The sequence below is a fragment of the Macadamia integrifolia genome, chromosome 5, assembly GCF_013358625.1.
Source record: "Macadamia integrifolia cultivar HAES 741 chromosome 5, SCU_Mint_v3, whole genome shotgun sequence".
NCBI lineage: Eukaryota > Viridiplantae > Streptophyta > Magnoliopsida > Proteales > Proteaceae > Macadamia > Macadamia integrifolia.
This window is the reverse complement of record NC_056561.1, coordinates 30920178-30940180: the sequence shown is the minus strand read 5'-3', so window position 1 is coordinate 30940180 and position 20003 is coordinate 30920178. Positions and strand designations below refer to the sequence as shown.

Sequence of the window (20003 nt, the reverse complement as noted above, 5' to 3'; positions counted from 1 at the left end):
AAACATAAGGCTACATGTAGTGCAATAAGGCGACTGTCGCCTATGCCCTAGGCAAACCACCTGGATTAGGTAAAGCCTTGACAACTATGTGCACAATGGGTAAATTTGACAAATGTTAGTTGGGCATTTCAAAGTAAGTGCTTCCTTGTGTTTGACGAATTGTGACACCAATACCAAAAGTGATGTCACTCACAAGAAGAGATGGGCTTATTTGAGTAAAATAAGTATTGCATTGGGTTAAATATATATGGCCTTTGGTTCAATGGGATTTTTGTGTGATGGGCCACTTTAATGGACCTATAACATGGGTATTAGTTAGGATATGTGATTTACTTGATTAATTAGTTATGTTGGAGTAATAGTTGGAATAGGAGTTGTTTTAAGTCTTTTATTGGTCAGTTGAGTAGTCAGTTTAATTAATCTAAGGTTTAGCTATTTCTAGTCATATAGGAGTGAGTTTTGAAATTTCTATATATACCTAGGTACCCAGCCATTCAGGCAATTGATTTTTAGAAGTTCTTAAGGTGGACTCTGATCTTATCCCACTTATTCTTATTTTCTGTTTCTTCGTATATCAGTTCAATCTTTTCCAGATAAGGTCGTTTCTCTAGTTTTCTGTCAGACCATGCGAAACTGTTCAGTGTTCTTTTCCTTGAAAATCTTCTAATCCTGATATACTCTTCTGTTTATGCTCAAGTTTCATATCTAAGCTTTTGAAACCATATTATTCCGACTCTAATTCAATTCTCTGCAACTTTTTTCTGGTTCTAACAATTTGATCTGCTTTTTCCTTCCAAGTTTTGTCTGAATTCTTCAATCTATCTTCCAAGATTTAATTTCATTTAATTCATATATGTTGTTTCTTATTTAGATCTTTATTATTTAATCACTGTTATCTGCTACTCTGGATATCTGGACTGAGTAGGTCATTTCTCTAGTTTTCTGTCAGACCATGCGACACTCTGTAGTGTTCTTTTCCTGAAAATCTTCTAATCCTGATATACTCCTGTTTATGCTCAAGTTTCATATCTAAACTTTTGAAACCATATTATTCCGACTCTAATTCAATTCTCTGCAACTTTTTTCTGGTTCTAACAATTCGATCTGCTTTTTCCTTCCAAGTGTTGTCTGAATTCTTCAATCTATCTTCCAAGATTTAATTTCATTTTATTCATATATGTTGTTTCTTATTTAGATCTTTATTATATAATCACTGTTATCTGCTACTCTGGATATCTGGACTGAGTAGGAAGGGATAGTGTATTGGATTCCTAGGTTGATTAGAATTCCTCATTTAAGCCCTATTTGGGTTGGGATGTAACAATTCGAGTAGGATTAGGTTTCTCACATTTCAAATTTTTTTTTTGGGTTAATAACCTCAAATTTTTGTTTTTGTTTTTTGTTGGGTCTGGATAGGAATATTCATTAACAAACAAGGCAATAAGTATAAATCAACATAAATTCTTGAAGTGTCAAAAAATAATAGAATATAAGGCGTGTTGTCACAAAGCAATGCCCAACGTCGCACGTCTAAGGTGGTTGCCTTTTTTGCATCAAACAAGGTGTGCTGTTGTCTGGGATTTTCTAACATATTCATTAGCAAACAAAGCGATAAACATAAATCAACATAAACTTGTGAAAAGTCAAAACATAATAGAAAATAAGGCATTTTGTCACAAGGCAACGCCTAGGGTCACACATCTAGGGTGGTCGCCTTTTTTGCATCAAACAAGGTATGCTGTTGTCAGGACCCCAGAAGGCACCTGGATGCGTAAGTGACGCCTTGACAACTATGATTGAAATTCAATTTGATGTATCATTTGGCTAGGAAGGCCAGATTGAACAATCTGGCTAGTTCTTTACCATACTACCTGAAGAGATACCATCAGAAATGGTAGTTGTGAGAATCCATGAACGACTCAGATATTGATGACTCTTGCAGCCTATTCTACCTTTCTTAGCAATTAGTTGTGATAGCTTTCTTAGCCAGTATTCTGCTTTTTTCTCTGTCCAAACTATGCAGGGGATTGTTTATGTTGTGGATTGTGGGTTTTCAAAACAACGCTTCTATAATCCGGTATGTGCATTCCTTCATTTTTTTAAAAAATTTTTCAGGGTTTATCTTTTGATATATTGAGTTGTTTAGTCCAAAATCTGGTACAATTGCTCGGTTTGTCATCAAAATTTTATGCCCTGTTTCTTTGGTGTCTTATCTTTTCGCTGTGGGATATTTATATGTAGCTCTTAAATTTTTTTTTTATGATTTTATGCCCAAATATGAATTGTTTCAATGTTATAAAATCGGATTGGGGAGCTGCCCAAAAGGATGTTGATTCAACTGGTGCAGCTTTCTCACCTTAAGAACACAAAAATGTAATATTTTATTTTTTTGGATGAATAAACAATTAAATTATGGAAGGGGAAAGAGGGGGTGTGGGGTGGTGGAGGCATCAAGCCACAAGGGACAAATCCCTAGAGGAACATTTTTTTTGGGGGGGGGGGGGAACAAAACCAAACAACAAAACTAGGGGATACAAACGTCAAAAGGGGGGGGGACCTATAATAGAAAGGGGAAGACCCCAAGAATCAACAATAAGCCTGTTCCCTGGGGTGTCTCTAACATGCTGCTTAAGGTAACAAAGTTTGGAGGAGACGCCAAAATATATGGCATTCCAAATCTTCTCATATGAGCGGGAGTTTGAAGTCTATCTACGAAGATTATGTTCCATCCAAAGATGGTTGATGGTGGTGCAAAAGGCAGCTTCCTAGCGATGTCGCATATGGTGGAGCACGCAAAAGTTGTATCAACTCAGATCCATTCTATGTTGAAGGGGAGAGGACTCCTTCTGGAAGACTAGCAACAATAGAGGATTTTTTTTCCAAATGATAGAGAAGGGGCAGGAAAGAAAAAAAAGGTGGTTAACATCTTCAGTTTCATTCTAGCAAAGACAGCATGAGGGAGGGGACAAAGATGTGATGATATATGAGAAAGGGTGGGAAGGCAGCCGGAGGTGGCGCGCCAAGCAGTGAAACTATGGCGGGGGGATATGGCATTTGAACCAGATGATATTACGCCAAGGGACAAGAGGACTAGAAGTTCAGACATGATTCCAGGCAGAAGCAGAGGTGAAGAGACCAGAAGGAGAAGGGAGCCAAAGGATCTTCTACTCACTATCCTGGAGGGAAGGGAAGTCCATATATCAGCAAGAGGAGGGGGAGGTGGGAGTGGCCCAGGCTCCCCCCGAAATGATATCAGCCACCTTAGCAGATCTGCTAAAACCTGAAGATTAGATAGTTCTTGGACTAATGAGAGAGAGGAGCACTCCAGAAGGGTGACAGAGATTGAGCCAAAGGGAAGTGGAGGAGTTGTTGCCTGTGGTGATGGCAATGGAATTGAGAGAAATTGGTCAGTATCGTATCGGAGATATTCTAAGATATGCTAAAGATCAAGGACTAAAGCATTAGTGTCGGTCTCCATATCGGTTGGCTAAATTTAAGATATGTATCGGAGGGTATCGTATCGCATCAGAGATACTTTAAACCATGCTTGTAACCCTTCTGTGTGGCAGAATAACCTATGAAGACACACCGGAGACCCCTAGGGTCAAGCTTGGTTTGCACGTGATGATTTCAAAGAAAGCAAACAGAGCCAAACACCTTTGGGGGAACAACATAGCTGCAATCACCACAAAGCATCTCAACAGGACACTGAAAATACAAAACGGCATCCTATTGATAAGATAGGAAACAGTAAGGACAACCTCACTTCAATAGGGACCAGGAATATGCACCTCAAACATAAGGGAATGAGCAACCTCCACAAATGTCTTTTCTTATATTGTGCAACTCCATTCTGTTTTGGTGTAACGGCACAATTGGTTTGATGATCAATCCCATGGTCTACAAGGTAGGATTAGAAAGGACCCTCCATGTATTCCTTACCTTGGTCAAACCGCAAGATTTTAACCTTAGCATGATATTGAGTTTGAACCATTCAATGAAAAGCCTTGAAACAGTAGGATTAGAAAGGACCTTCCATGTATTCCTTATCATGGTCAGACCGTAAGATTTTAACCTTAGCATCTTTTTTTTTTTGGGATGAATAAATAAATTCATTACCAAGCAGGGAAGAATATACAAGGGGGAAGAAAAAAAGGGGGGGGGGAGGCGTGGGCAAGGCTATCCAAACAAAACGAAACAAACGAAATTACAACCAAGAGAGAACCATCACAAGCTCAAAAACCATGAGATCTACAACCCAAAAGGCACCCAACTAGAACTAGCCCAAGGACAGGGAACAAACAAGAGCGAGAGGGAGGGGGGGTAGCAAGCAGGGGAGGCTGGGTCAAGAATGGGGGATGGTGTCAATGTGGAGGTTCCAGGAGGCTATGATATGTCTATTCCTATCGGACCTGGGGACGGGTTTGTGGTGGAGGGAGTGGATTTTGGAGGTAACATAAAAGTAGATGGCTTTCCAAATCTTGCCCAAGGAGCGGGAGTTGGAAGTCCATTGACGAATGTTTCGCTCCATCCAGATATGATTTATGGTAGCAGAGGACGTAAGCTTTCCAATGGTGTCACAGATGTAGGATCCCGAAAAAGTCATATCAATCCATTTCCATTCTCTATCAAAGGGGAGGATAGGTCTAGCGGAGGGGCAACATTTAGAGAGAACCAATTTCCAGACGGAGGAGGGGAAGGGGCAGGAGAAGAAGAGATGAGAGATGCCCTTAGAGTCATGGGGGAACAAGGAAGAGACGACAGGATGGGGGAACAGGGATATGGCGGTGGATGATGAAGGCTTGGGTAGGGAGAAATTTTGAAAGGCATCTCCAGAGAGTGAAGCTATGACATGGGATTTGACCTTTGAACCAGATAAGGTTACGCCAAGGAACCACAGGACCCGAGGACCTGACAAAGGACCAAGCAGAGGCAGAAGAGAATATCCCATTGGATGATGGGAGCCAGATACATTTGTTAACTCTAACCCTATGGCTAGGAGGAAGAAGAGGGAGAGAGGACCAGAGATTAAGGAGGGGGGAAGGTACGGGGGAGGGGACCAGCCTAGAGGGGATATGATATAGGAAACATTAACAGACTTGGGGATGCCAGAGGAGTAAATGGTTTTGGGGGACATCAGGGAGGAGAGGATACTAGCCGAGTGCCAGGGGTCCATCCAAAGGGAAGTGGTCTGACCATTACCAATGGAGAAGGAAATGGCCTTGAGGGCCAAGGGCATAGTTCTCATGGCATCGCCAAGGTGGCAATTTGGCGTCCTGACGGAAAAAGAAGTTCATGGCAGTGCTACGATTTACGTGACTCACAAATGGCGGTCGCCATTGGCTGATAGGCGTCGCCATGGACGCTAGGTCACGGCTGATTCACTAGGCAGTCAATTTTTTGTAAAATGCAGGGTGATTTTGATAGGGCTATGTTGATTTTTGATGATTTGATGTTGCTTAATGCTGGTTTTATATGTTATAGGGTATATATTATAGGCTTGTAGCATGTTAAATAACTTTAGAAAATAGGGGAAATAAAAAAGTAGCATACTAAATAACTTTAGAAAATAGGGAAAATAAAAAATGACACATGGGCGATTTGACCGCCATGGCAACGCCATAACGGGCGATTCATTGCCAAATCGATTAGCCACCCCTCCACCGCCTTAGATTGATTTGACGCCGTGACAACTATGGCCAAGGGTCTAAGAGAATATTCCTCATCCAGGAACTGTCAGGAGGGATAGGGACAGTCTAAAAGGAGTGGTACTTAAGCAGGTGGGAGTGAATTCCTTCAACCTAGATGCCCTTCGGCTTGGACACAATTTTCCAAATGAGTTTAAGAATACTCACAAAATTGACATCCTTGATTCTTCTGATGCGAAAGCCACCTTCGGCTTTGGGGAGACAAACTTTGTCCCAACTGAGAGGGTGGAGAAATCTAAAGGAATCTGAACCTTTCTAGAGAAAGGAGCAGAAGATCCCTTCAATGGTCTTGGTGGTGGAAGCAGGGAGGGAGTAAATACCAGACCAATAAAGATACATGGATTAGAGCACCAAAAGGATGAGGGTGAAGTGCCCAGCATAGGAGAGCAGCTTGCCTTTCCAGAGCTGGAGCTTCTTTCTCAGGAGGTCCAGAATGGGGGGAGAAATGATGGGAGGGGAGCCTGGAGGTGATGAGAGGGAGATCGAGGTGTTTAACAGGCAAGGAAACCAATGAGAATCCCATAATGCCAAGAAGATGGGCCTGAGTGTGAGGGGGGACCCCAGAAAGAAAGAAGCTCGATTTGAGCAGATTTATATGGAGGCCAGAGAGATTCTCAAAGGAATGGAGAGCTTTCATGATGATGGAGAGGGGGTCAGCTTTGGAGAAGATCATGATATCATCAGCAAACGCGAGATGGGTGAAAAGATGAGATTTACATCTAGGGATAGGAGAGATGAGATGGAGGTCTGTAGCGGATTGGATGGATTTGCACAAAACTTCCACGGAAAGGCAGAAGAGAAAGGGAGAGAGGACAACCTTGCTTGATTCCTCTCCCACAGGGAAAATAGCCAACAAAGCTGTCATTTACAAGAACAGAGAACTTGGGAGAGGAAATACAGGAGTGGATCCAGTGGACAAAGGAGGGAGGAAATGACATAGTGAGAAGGACTTTGGAGATAAAAACCCAGCTCAGGGTGTCAAACCCCTTGTGAATGTCAATTTTGAGAAGAGTAGCGGAAGAATGAGATTTGCGATTGAAACCACAGACAATCTCATGACAGAGATGTTATCAGCAATGCTCCTACCAGCAATGAAGGCATATTGGTTAGGGCTGACCAGGCTATCAATGACTTTTTGAATTCTATTAGATAGAATTTTGGCCACAAATTTATAGAGGAGGTTACAGAGAGAGATTGGCCTGAAGTCATTCATAGAGATTGCACACTCCTTTTTGGGAATGAGACAGAGGAAGGTATGGTTGACTCCACTGATCTGGTTGGGTTTGAGAAGAAGCTCTGGATAGTAAGGATAAGGTCTTGACGGACAATGTTCCAGCAGGAGGAGAAGAAGCCCATATTGAAACCATCCGGGCCAGGAGCTTTATTAGCTTTGTGAGAGAGGATGGTCGACAGGATTTCCTGATCAGAAGGAATAGACTGAAGGGCTAGGGAGAAGATCATCTGGGACAAATTTATTGAGAAGAAGGTGAGGGATGGGAGGGAGGGACATAGAAGGGGGGAGGGAAGATGCCCTGGAAGTGAGAAACAACTTCAGCTTTAATGCCATCCGGTTGAGAATCTCAATGCCAGAGGAAGAGATGAGCTTAGGGATGGAGTTAACATTGTTTCTAGTCTTTAAGGATCTATGAAAGAAGGCAGTGTTAGAGTCACCTAGGTCCAGCCATTTTATGCGGGGCTTTCTGACAGAGAAAGCTTTCCTCTGGGGTAAGAAGAATGGAGAGCTCCGAAGCAATGGATTTCTCTTCGGAAGCAAGGGTGGGGTTAAGGAGATCAGTCTGGATTCTGGCTTGGATGGAGAGGAGCTTGTCATGGCAGGAGGAGACACGATAGGAGATGTTACCAAAAGTAGAAGAATTCCAAAGCTTGAGAGAGGCTTGAAACAGTTAAACACCTCGTTCTTATAATGCAATAAGTAAACCCAAGTAAGATGAGTATGGCAATCAATAAATCTAACAAACCATCTATAGCTAGAAATAGTAGCATGACGGGCAGGGCCCCAAACATCAGAGTGAATCACAGAATAAGGAACAATATTTCTATGATTAGAAATAATATAAACATTCCGTGTTTGTTTTGCTAAATGCAAGCATCACAAAAAACTGATGCGGATTACACTACTTAACTAAATCAAGAAATACATGGAGGGTCACTGTGAAGCCTGTATAGATCCACTATCCAGGTAATAGAGACCACCGCTTATTCTACCACTGCCAATCGTTGCCCCTATCACTAAGTCTTGAAACACAGTGAGTAGGAAAAAAAATGACTTTACTGTTGAGATCCTTAGTAATACTATTGATTGATAACAATTAGTAGAGATTTGAGAAACATACAAAACAAAAGAAAGGGATAGGGAGGAAGAGCATTGAATGGTACCCATCCTTGCAATCGGAGAGAGGGACCTGTCAGCAACTCGAACCTTTGTTTTACCTGAGGATGGATAGTATGTAAAATAGGTGTGTGAGCCAGTCGTGGCCCCATAGTCAATAATCCAAGTCTGATGGGAAACTGAAGCACTATGACCCACAAAAAATAGAACCTGATTGAGAGGAGGCAGAGGCAGCTGACAAAGAGGAAGTAGTAGCGGCAAAGGACCATCCCATCTGAGTCATCGTCCGACGAAGTATAACCATTTCATCAGTAGAGAATGAGGACCCTGTGGTACTAGGGCAGCCAGAGTCGCCTGTTGTCTCAGATTGATTAGCTTGAGTGCTCTTTCCACGGCTCTGATTATGCCCACGAGATTTGACTGGGCACCCATGGAGCTTCCAACAAGTCTTCCTAGTGTGACGCTCCTCACCACAGTAGTCACACTTGACAATTGGACTATATGTGGAGGAGGGAGTTGTGGTCTACGTACCAAAACTAGTAGATTGACCAATAGAACCCTAAGTAGAGATTAGGGCATAGCGATCCAAAGGAGTAGGCTTAAGCATCTTAGATCGACATTTCTCTTCTGCATGAATCAGAGAAAAAGCCTGCTCTAGGGTAGGAAAGGGATCATGATTTAGCAAATTGGTTCTAATCTAATCAAATTTCACATGCATACCTACAAGAAAATCATATACGTGGAGCTTTTCCTCATGCTTTTTAAAATGTACAACATTAGTATCACAAGTAGGTTGATAGGTCTCATAATAATCAATTTTGTTCCACATGCCTTGCAGGTTAAATAATAATGAAGACAATGAGCTCCTTTTGAGTATCCCTGTAAAGTTTCTTTCTCAGTTCAAAGCATTGGGCACTCTTGCCCACCTAAGAACAGGTTCCTTCACGAATTTCCAAATCTTGGCAGCCGAATCAAGAAACAAATATGCCCTACCAATAGAAAGGGACATAAAGTTGATAAAGTAGGATATTACCATAAAATTGGCAGCGTCCCATTTGTCCTGAGGAGAACCAGCAGGAGTGGGGCAATTGAAGTACCTGTGAGAACTCCGGCATAATCACGACTAGCAATAGATAGGTAGTAGGAACGAGACTAAATCAGATAGTGCTCCATCCAACTTGATGGAGCTAGTAGGGAAGGTAGGGTAGTCGCTATTAGGGGGATGACTCCCTTGCTCTTGGAGAACTGATGTCTCAGAGTCTTCAGACGCCATGAGTGCTGATCCCAATCGCAATCACATGGTAAGTAACTGTCTAGATCTAACCAAGCATAAAGATTTGGGAAAAGATAGGGTTCCAGATGACGTGAAACCCCTTGTGGGAAGAAACTCACCACCAAGGGAAGGTTCCTAGGGAATCCAAAACAAAGAAGTTCTCCTAGAAAAAGAGGAAAAGAATACTGTGGAAGAAGAGGGGAACCTATGGTCAAAATATGGGCCTCAAACCCATGGGTAGATTTGAAGAAATTCAAAATTCAAGAATTGGTCAAGAATAGACACTCTTAAAGATCTAACCAAAAAATGATGTAAGGGACCTTCGTTGGGCCCCAAATTACAATCGATTACCCCTCCTAAATACAACACCAATACTCTAGAATCTCATCTAAAATAACCAATGTATTGGGTCCCAAGAAAAGAATATTAGATTTGGTCGCATAGGTAATGAACCCCACACATATTGATATGGGTCCCAAAAAGAATAATAGATTTAAGAGTACCATACAGATTTTTTAGATTAATCGCTTAGTTTTATTTGGGTCACATATTGGGTCCCAAGAATCAAAGCTAACTCCAAACTTTGGGTAAAACCAATTAACTGATTGGAAATTAGGGACAACAACCCATCTAAAGAATCTATACCAAGAATCTTGAGGTACTATAACAGGGTAGTAAGCTATTCAAGAAACTACAAATAAATTTGAACACAAGGATGTTAACCAGTGGGAGGACGAATCTGTACATGAAGCGAGTAAAACAGAGTAATGAAGTAGGAACAAGAATGCACAATCAATCTTCCCTTTCCACAATCTCCCTTTGTCTCCTTCTCTCTTGGTTTTCCCTCTTTTTCTTTCTTTCTTTTCTCTCTCTAACTCTCTCTCAATAATCAAATTCGTGTACAATGTTTGACCCTCATATAAACTTATATAAAAGACTCAAAAATGGTCTTGGAGACTAAAAAGAAAAGGCCTAACCCAATCCTTAATCAATAGGACACCTAAATTGACTAGGAAACTGCAATAACAAAGGAAATAAACCCAAAACAGGATTGGAATTATAGATTTCTAATCTAGTCCAACTAAAACATTTAATAATAAGTAAAATAAAGAAATAAAGAAATAAAGACTCTTGCTTGACTAATCCCGTATTCCTAGCTTTTACCTATATTATAGGCCCATTACAAAGGAAACACTTGAAACTAAAGGCCTAACACATATATAACCTATCCCAAAGCTTATTTCTACTAAAATAAGCCCAAATAGATACTAAATCGGCTTCACCTCTCCTTATAGGATTTGAACCTCCAATCTCTCACCCACTCAAATCACAACCACTAGCCTAACACTTCAATTATTTATTATGTCCACAAATAAGATATAAATAAAGAACTAAAGCACTCTTTAATTTTTTAGGTACCTTATTCACCTATAAGCCATATTATATTCAGTTTTCTTTAGAATTAAACTCTACACATCAGGTTATTAAAAAAAAGTCACAAGAATTTATGAAATTTACCCTTATAGTGTAAAATTACAAAACTAACCTTGGACTGAAAACTTACTCTCATGTTTCTAATTTCTGGGGCATTACACTATGATTATCTATCGTCCAGTCTACCATGAAGTGGTTATTTTCCAGAATTGAAAAGATATCGATCAGCTCTATTGGGAGGATATTTCTTGATCAAGTGGGTCTCACAAATTGAAGACTCTGTTGCCAATATGTGGATGATTCCTACAACTGTTATAATTAGTTTTATGAAATAGGTTTCTATTGGGATTTGTTTTTGTTTGGTTTTATTAGTTGACTTATATGTAATCTGAAATTAGAAGCATAGTTAGGATTTAATTTTCTTGATAGATTAGGACTTTTAATGGGTTTTCTTTAAATATATTTGTAATAGCCATTAGCTAGGGATTATTGATAAAATGAGTATTTGAAGTTTTTCTTCATGAAACTGTGTGATTCTGTTGTTAGGTGAGATGGCTTGAGGGGTGAGAGGCCAGGGACAGAGTGAGAGACTCAGTCCAGTTATCGTATACCTATCTTCTATCTTCTATATTCTCTATTTCTGCTTTATTTTTCAATCGATCTCTGCGTGGATATCTGTTGGTTATCTGAAGACTATTCAAAGGAAGAAATCTGCTGCTGAACAAGTTGATCGTTCTCCTATTTTGTCCAACAATTGAATATCAATTTTTGGGGATCAATTCTACTCCAGAGGAAGGCTATTCAATTGGAAGATCTGAACCATCAGAGCACCTCAAAGTCTTTTCTAGAATTTTGAGATTTTAACCTATTTTCTACCATATCAGATTTGGTTATGATGGTTGCTTTGATTTGTTACTTAAATCTGAGATTTATTGATCTTGTTTAAGGTTCCAAGTAGTTAGAATATGTGGATTAGGAAGAACAATGAGAAGAGAGTGGAGAAGAAGAAGAAGTAGAAGAGGGAGAAGGAGAGGAGGTGATGGTATGGTGGAATTGATTGTTGTGAGTAAAATCTCACTAACATTAATATATTATTCAATAACATATTTACAGGAAATTGCACATACCTCCCTAAGGAGAGAAAAAGGGAAAAATAAATCAAAGTGACTAAACTACCCTTAGAACAACATAACTAGTATCTCTAACACTTCCCCTCAAGCTGGAGAATAAATGTCATACATTCCTAGCTTGGATAGCAGAGAACTAAACTGATGATGAAGAAGACCCTTTGTGAAGATACTAACCAGCTGATATCCAGTCCTCACAAAATGTGTACATATGTAACCAGAGTCAATTTTCTTTTTAATGAAGTGTCTGTCCACTTCCATGTGTTTTGTTCTGTCATGTTGCATAGGGTTGTGGGCTATACGTATGGCAGCCTTGTTGTCGCAATAAAGTCTCATAGGTGCCTTAGTATCAAATCCCAACTCTTGGACCACCCTTCTCAGCTAGAGAAGCTCACACACTCCATGAGCCATAGTTCTAAATTCTGCCTCTTGACTAGATTGAGCCACCACAGGTTGTTTCTTATTCCGTCATGTGACTAGGTTTCCACCTACAAAGGTACAATAGCCTAAGGTAGATGTCCTATCAGAGACCGAGCTGACCAATCTGCATCAATAAAGCTTTCAATCCTCATGTGGTTATACTTGGCAAAAAGTAGTCCTTTTCCTTGAGAGGACTTTATGTACCGGAGAATACGGTACACCGCATCCAAGTGCCCACTCTTGGGAGCATGCATAAACTGACTCACCACCCCCACTGCATAAGTAATGTCTGGACGAGTCAAGAGCAAATAAATAAGCTTCCCCACTAGCCTCTGATATTTCCTTGCATCAACAAGAGAAGGGCCAACATCTTTTCCCAGCTTATGATTCTGGTCAATAGGAGAACTTGCAGGTTTGCAGCTTAACATTCCCATTCCTTTCAATAGGTTTAGGATAAATTTCCTTTGGCATATATTTGTGCCCTTCTTGGATCTAGACACTTCAATCCCCAGGTTATACTTTAATGGTCCTAGATCCTTAATTTCAAACTGTTGGAATAAGTAGTTCTTTAGCATGGCTATCTCCGCTTTATCATCTCCAGTTACCGCAATGTCATCAACGTAGACAATCAAGGCTGTAATGGTGCCATTACTACGCTTAGTGAACAGGGGAAATAGCCATTCTGACCTGTCTGAACCTTTGAAACCAGGCTTTTGGAGATTGTTTAAGACCATACAGAGCCTTTTGGAGAAGACACACCTTTCCTGCAGCTGAAGGGTATTTAAACCCGGGAGGAGTTTGCATATACACCTCCTCTTCTAAGTCACCATGTAAGAAGGAATTCTTCACATCCAATTGATACAATGGCCAATCCTTATTCACTGCCAGAGGTAAAAGAACCCTTATGGTGTTATGCTTAGCCACATGAGCAAATGTCTCCTGATAGTCAATGTTATACATTTGACTGTGTCCTTTTGCCACTAGCCTTGCCTTGTACCTCTCAATAGTACCATCTGACCTGTACTTGATTGTGTGGACCCACCTGCATCCAACTGGAGTTCTCCCCCTTCGAAGGTCAACCAATTTCCAAGTACGATTTTTCTCTAGGGCCATCATTTCCTCAATCATGGCTTGCTTCCACTTAGGGTCAAACATAGCTTTAGAAACATTCTTGGGAATAGAAACAGATGAGAGAGCAATAGTAAATGCAACACCTGTAGGGGAGAGAGTCATAGGAAACAAACTGGGCTATAGGATTAGTACAAGCTCTCTTTCCCTTCCAAATAGCAATAAGAAGATCTAACTCTGATGAGGAAGGAAGGATATTACCTGACTGAGGAGGGTGGATCTGAGGAGTTAGTTTCAAAGAGGACTCTTGACAGTTCTTCTTGTTCCTCCTTGTGTACATAATGGCCAGACCTCTTGAATGATCACCAACATCACCAACATCAATAATAGCCACCTCTTTGTGTTTCCCAATGTCAAGCATAAAAGGAGAGATAGGCAATGGGGAAAGAAAAGGGATTTCATTAGTAGCCTTTTCACTTCTATTATTCTCCCCCTGAAAAAGATGCTGATAAGGTGCAAAAAAAAGGTGCAGACTCAAGAAGAAAACCGAGGAGACAAGGTGTCCAAGGGAGTTTTGGAGCCAAGAAGTTTTGTTAGCATACGGTTGATAAAAAAAGTAACAGTAAGGAGTGCATCAAACCAAAAAGTTTTAGGAACATGCATGCCAAAGAGAAGACTCCTACCGACTTCCAACACATGGCAGTTTTTCCTCTCAGCTACCCCATTTTGTTGGGGTGTGTCAATACAAGCTAGCTGATGGATAATGCCATTATCCATAAAGAAGTCTTGAAAGACCACCATACGTATACTCCCTCCTTGTCAGAATGAACAATTTTAATCCTGGTGTCAAACTGTGTACATATCATATGATAAAATTTTTTAAGGGCATCATACACATCACTCTTATGCTCTATCAGAACAGTCCATGTAGCATGGGAAAAATCATCAACAAATGAAATAAAGTAGCGAAAACCAAGTAAAGAAGTAGCATTTGAGGCCCCCAAACATCAGAGTGTACAATGTGAAAAGGAACAGTAGATCTATTACCATGATAAGGGTAAGAAAACCAACAATATTTGGCAAAAATATTTGGTTCACAATGAAAGACATGGGAATTTGGAAAAAAAGTAAATAAATGAGGTAACTGTTTACTCATAATAACAAAAGATGGATGTCCTAAACGTTGGTGCCACAATATCACAAAGTCCACAGAACTGCTATTAGTACGTCCACATACATATGACTGAGCTGTAGCCAAAAAAGGCGATTGAGGTTCAAGTAGGTAGAGCCCTTTCTCCTCACGCCCACTGCCAATAATCCTCTTTCTCACGAAATCTTGAAAGAGACAATGAGAAGGAAAAAAAAGTGACACAATAGTTCAGAGATTTTGTTAGGTGACTCACAGATAAGAGATTAGTGGCAAGGTTAAGAACATGAAGAACATAATCAAGTGGAATGGAAGATGTAATAGGAATGCTACCTTTAACAGAAATGGAGGAAAGGGTGCCATCGGCAACCTTGACCTTATCTCTATTGGAACAAATAGAGTACGTATCATAATAATGGGACGTACCAGTCATATGATCTGTAGCACTAGAAACAATAACCCAGTATGGAGCTATGGAAGGAGCAGATGACAAAACTTTTAAGGCTGAAACTGAGGAATCTGGCATTGTAAGCTAAGAAGATGATGGGCCTCCTAGTTGTGACATGACCCTATGGAATGCTGCAATATTTTAAAAAGGTCGGAAGATCGATTGAGGACATTGAAAAGGTTTTGGTGATGGATAAATTGTTTAAAGATGAATGAGAAACTACACTTGATCTGTTTATAGAGGACATCATTAAAGAGATAAATGAAGATTTTCCACTTGATGATGAAACACAAGCACCATCAGATATACAAGAGGATGATGATAGCTCCAATGATGGTGATATCAGGAGGACAAGGTCAGGTGTTGCATATAGTGTAACCTAACCAGAAAGTGATGATGATCAAACCAAAGATGGAGATGATGATGATGATAGTGGTGGTGGTGTTGGTGGTAATGGTGGAAGACAAACTTATGTACTGGTACATTTCATAGAAGAGGGTGCATTTACACATGCAACCTAAGATACTTATCATGGTGCTCACACACAACCAAAGTTTTATAGTCGGAGGGGTAGGCGTTCCCACAATCCAAGTGATAGTGATGTGTTGAGGAGTAGCATGGACTCAATGAGCATTAGTTTGTATCACGCTGGTGCCTCATCCAGACATGGACACCATGTATCTTTAGGTGCTTATTTGGGATATGGATATGGGCCTTATGCATGACCAACATTGGCCACTCTAGAGCAATACACAATATTCTACTATGAATGGGAGTCCCACTATAATAGATATTTCGGCTGGGGTAAATACTGTGCCTATGGTCGACAAGTGCACAACATTACTTAGTAGCTCCTATTCAAAAAGAAGCTCCTAGCTATGAATATGAACCAGCATGACATTCTTTATGGCACTCATCACAATGGCAATGACGGTGAGAATAGAAAAAACTGTAAGAAATCTCATCATTTTGAACAATTTCAACTGAATATACTTGTCTCTCAGTGCGATACCCTTCATTTTAGTGTTTATGCACAATACATGTTATATATAACTTTTTAAACTGTTTTTTGATGAAAAAAATGTATAAAGAAGTGTTCCCTATTCATTTATGTGCGTATCTTTAGCGCTCTGATACGTATCTTAACTTTGGCCGACCGATACGGCGACCGATACCAATACTTTAATCCTTGGCCGTGAGTACCTTCACTAGAAAAGGGAGTGCAGTGTGGAATTTCCAGGTCCAGTTGTGTGTCTTTGCTTTGGGAGTGACATGTCTTTCTTTTGGAGGTTTTTGGTTATTATCTCAATTGTAATTACATTTTCTTTCAGAAATTAATATATTTTTCTGTAGTTACCTTTTTTTTATTTGTTATTTGTTTTTGTTTTTTAAAGAGAAAAAGAAAGACCTCTGCTCAAGATCTTTTTTACATCAGTTTCCGCATCTCTAGATTATCGTTCTTGGATATCCTTCTGTATTTATTAGAAAATACTACTTTAATTATATTTTGAAATAATGATTTTTTACTTTCTACTCAATTTGAAACATTCTGCTGCTGCTGAAAAATCCTTTCCATCAACAATTGTCTTTCTAGATTATCATACAAGCATTTTGCTTGTGTTTATTAGAAAATAGTATTTTACATGCTTTTTGAAACAATACTTTTTGTGTTTTTTTTGTTCTTCATTTCATTTGACCCTTCTTTTTTGTACAGATTTCAGATATTGAAAATTTATTAGTGGCACCAATATCGAAGGCATCTGCCCGACAGAGGGCTGGTAGAGCTGGGAGAGTACGTCCTGGGAAATGTTATAGGTATTTAACATAAAACGGCAGGCTAAGTTACATTAGAAATGCTTTATGTTTTTAGAAGTGGCATCGAGTTATAGTAATTAACACATGCAAACTTGAGATGGTATTGGCATATTGCGCTAGTTCAACTTGATTTATTTTTATCTTCTTGCATATATTTTGCTAATGATGGTGTTAGAGATAAGGGGTAAAATTGTCATACCACAGGTTTTATGTTATGGTTTCATATGTTATGTTTTGTCTTGTGTTTAGATATATAGGGGCAGATTTGTCATTCTAATGTTTATGCTTTATTATATAAAAGATAAACTGCGCACAGTAGGTTATTTAATTCCAACCATGAGCCCTTTTGTTCTCTTCTTTCTCTCTCTTCTTCCTCCATTCTTTCTGCTTGTGTGATTGTTGTGGTTTTATGCTGTGGTGTTTTAACTTCGTATCAGAGCATTAAGATCCAGTATTCAGCATCATGATTCGAAATTTCGCGAATATTTCGGTTTCGACAACTGTCTAAACGAATTGCTTTGCAACAAAGGGAATGTACAAATTTCGGTTGAAATTTCTGTTTAATATTTTGTTTCACTCAAATTTCAGTAAAAACATTACTTTGTTTTGGTAATAAAACCACAGATTCGAACGAAATGGGTCGAAATTTTGACCCATTTCGCAAGTTTCGTCAACTGTGACAGGAAACCTTCCAAAACCTCACTCTGCGATTTATTTTCAAATCACTCTCGAACAAGCTTGGAACAAGTATTTGGGCAGTAGAGGAACACATTGGAAGCGACGATTTGTTGTGTTGTTGGAAGATTTGTGCAAGATTCAAAGTTGGAGATATATCACTTTTCTCATTGCAAAAAATACGGTAAATGATTGGTTGTTGGCCTTTAATTTTTATATTTTAAACATTGTAGCCTGATCTATGACTTTATGGTGCTGGAATTTATTTTCCGTTTTTTAAATATTTTTATTCATAAAAATTGGATTCCTGGCATCATATTTTTGGAATAAAAAAAGTTTTAATATTTAGTTTTTGAAGCTCAATTTTTATATATTCTAGACATCTTTGGCTTATTATGGCCTCAAAGACTCTTCCTCTTTAAATCCGAAATTAATTATTTTAATATCTGGATTTTCAAATTCATTGCCAAAATCCTAGCCAATAGGATCCAAAAGGTCATTGACTCCCTTGTTAGCCCAAACCAATCCGCCTTCATTGCTGGCAGAAATATCTCTGACAACTTCCTCCTCTGTCATGAATTGTCCGCGGTTTCGACTGCAAGTCTCACTCCCCTGTTGCCCTTGTCCTCAAAATTGACATTCACAAAGCCTTTGCACGATCAGTTGGGACTTCATCTCCAAATTGATGACTCTCATGTACTTCCCTCCCTTCTTCGTCCATTGGATCTGCATTTGCATTTCAACCCCTCGCTTTCTGTCCTTGTGAATGGTAGTACGGCTGGGTACTTTCCCTCTGGCCGTGGTATTCGTCAGGGATACCCCCTATCCCCCTTCCTATTCTCCTTATCCCTGGAGGTTCTTTCCCGCTACATTCAATCCGTTACGGACCTCCATCTCATTTCTCCCATTCCCAAGTGTAAATCCCTCGCCCTCTCCCATTTGGCCTTCGCCGATGACATCATGATCTTCTCCAAGGCAAATGCCCGCCCCATCTTCACCACCATGGATTCCCTCCATTCCTTTGAATCTCTCTTGGGTCTCAGCACCAACCTCCTCAAATCCAACATGTTCCTCTCTGGCGTTCAGCCTGATGTCCAAGATACACTCCTCGGTATCTCTGGTATCCCGATTGGTCATCTTCTCGTTAAATACCTAGGCCTTCCCCTTATTTCTCTAGGTTGTCTTCTCATCACTACACCCCCTTACTCGATCAACTGAGGAAGAGACTCCAACTTTGGAAAGGCAAGCTCCTCTCCTTCGTTGACAGTCTCACTCTCATCAGATTGGTGCTCCAGTCCATGTACCTCTATTGGTCTGGTACCTTTATCCAACCTGTCTCCGTGATCAAGTCTTTGGAAAGACTTCTATGCTCCTTCCTATGGAAAAGTTCCGACTCCCCCAAGTTCCTCCACCCTCTTAGCTGGAAGAAGGGTTGCCTTCCCAAATCTAAGGGAGGTCTTGGAATTAGGATAATCAAAGATGCTAACTCTATTGGGATCCTCAAGCTAATCTGGAAAATTGTGTCCAAGCACAAAAGCATCTGGGTTGATTGGATCCATGCTGGGCTTCTTAAGCACAACTCTCTTTGGACTGCCTCGAACATTCCTGATGCCTCCTGGATCTGGCGCAAGATCCTTGATAATAGACCCATAGCCCTCTCTGCCATCCCCTTCACTATCGGCAATGGTTTGACCACTTCTCTTTGGCCCTTGGCACCCTGCCAGCATCCTTTCCCACTTGGTATTTCCCAGAACCATCTATTCCTCCGGCCTCCTTGCTAACGCTTTTATCTTCTCTATTCTTTCCCCCTCGGGTTGGTCCCCTCCCTCTTCCCAATCTCCCCTTCTTGATCTCTAGACCACCCTCCTGCCTCTTCCCCCTAGCCATCGAGGAAGAGAGGACAAATGCACTTGGCTTTCTTCCTCCTCGGGGATCTTCTCCTCTGCCTCTGCTTGGTCCCACATCCCTTCCTCCTCCCTCGTGGTGCCTTCGCACAAGTTGGTCTGGTTCAAAAGCCATATTCCTCGCCAAAGTTTCACCCTTTGGTGTTACCTTTCCAACTACCTCCCCACCCAATCCTTCCTTATTCATCGGTAGATCCCAGCCAACCCCTCTTGCTGTCTCTGCCCCCAGGGTGTTGAGGATATCCCTCACCTTCTCTTCTCCTGTCCTCTTTCTTCCTCCCTCTGGAATCTCATCCTCTCTAAGTGCTGGCCGGGTAGGAGAACCATCCTTCCCTTCTCTAGGGAGTGGATTTGGATGGACATGACCTTTTCGGGCCCTTCCATCTGTGATACTGTTGGAAAATTGGTTTTCTCTCCAACTATCAATTATCTTTGGATGGAGCGTAACATTCGTAGATGGTCCCCCAAATCTCGCTCCCAGGAGGAGATTTGGAAAACCATATCCTTTGATGTCACCTCCAAAATCCACTCCCTTCATGACCGTCCTGTCGCTTATTCCCGTAGAAATGTTCATATCATCTCCTCTTGGAACTTGAGGGTGAAAACCATCCCTCACTCGAAAGCCTCCTAGCTT

General features: G+C 40.6%; 1 protein-coding gene across 3 annotated transcripts in view; it reads left to right on the top strand.

The window, feature by feature from the left end:
• LOC122079794 (probable pre-mRNA-splicing factor ATP-dependent RNA helicase DEAH9) overlaps positions 1 to 20003 on the top strand; it is a 126237-nt gene that overhangs the window by 47110 nt on the left and 59124 nt on the right. For all 3 annotated transcript variants that reach the window (XM_042646519.1, XM_042646518.1, XM_042646517.1), the window contains exons 13-14: positions 2024 to 2077; positions 16690 to 16790. In XM_042646519.1, the coding sequence (XP_042502453.1) occupies positions 2024 to 2077; positions 16690 to 16790 (155 nt within the window). The remainder of the gene's footprint in view (positions 1 to 2023; positions 2078 to 16689; positions 16791 to 20003) is intronic.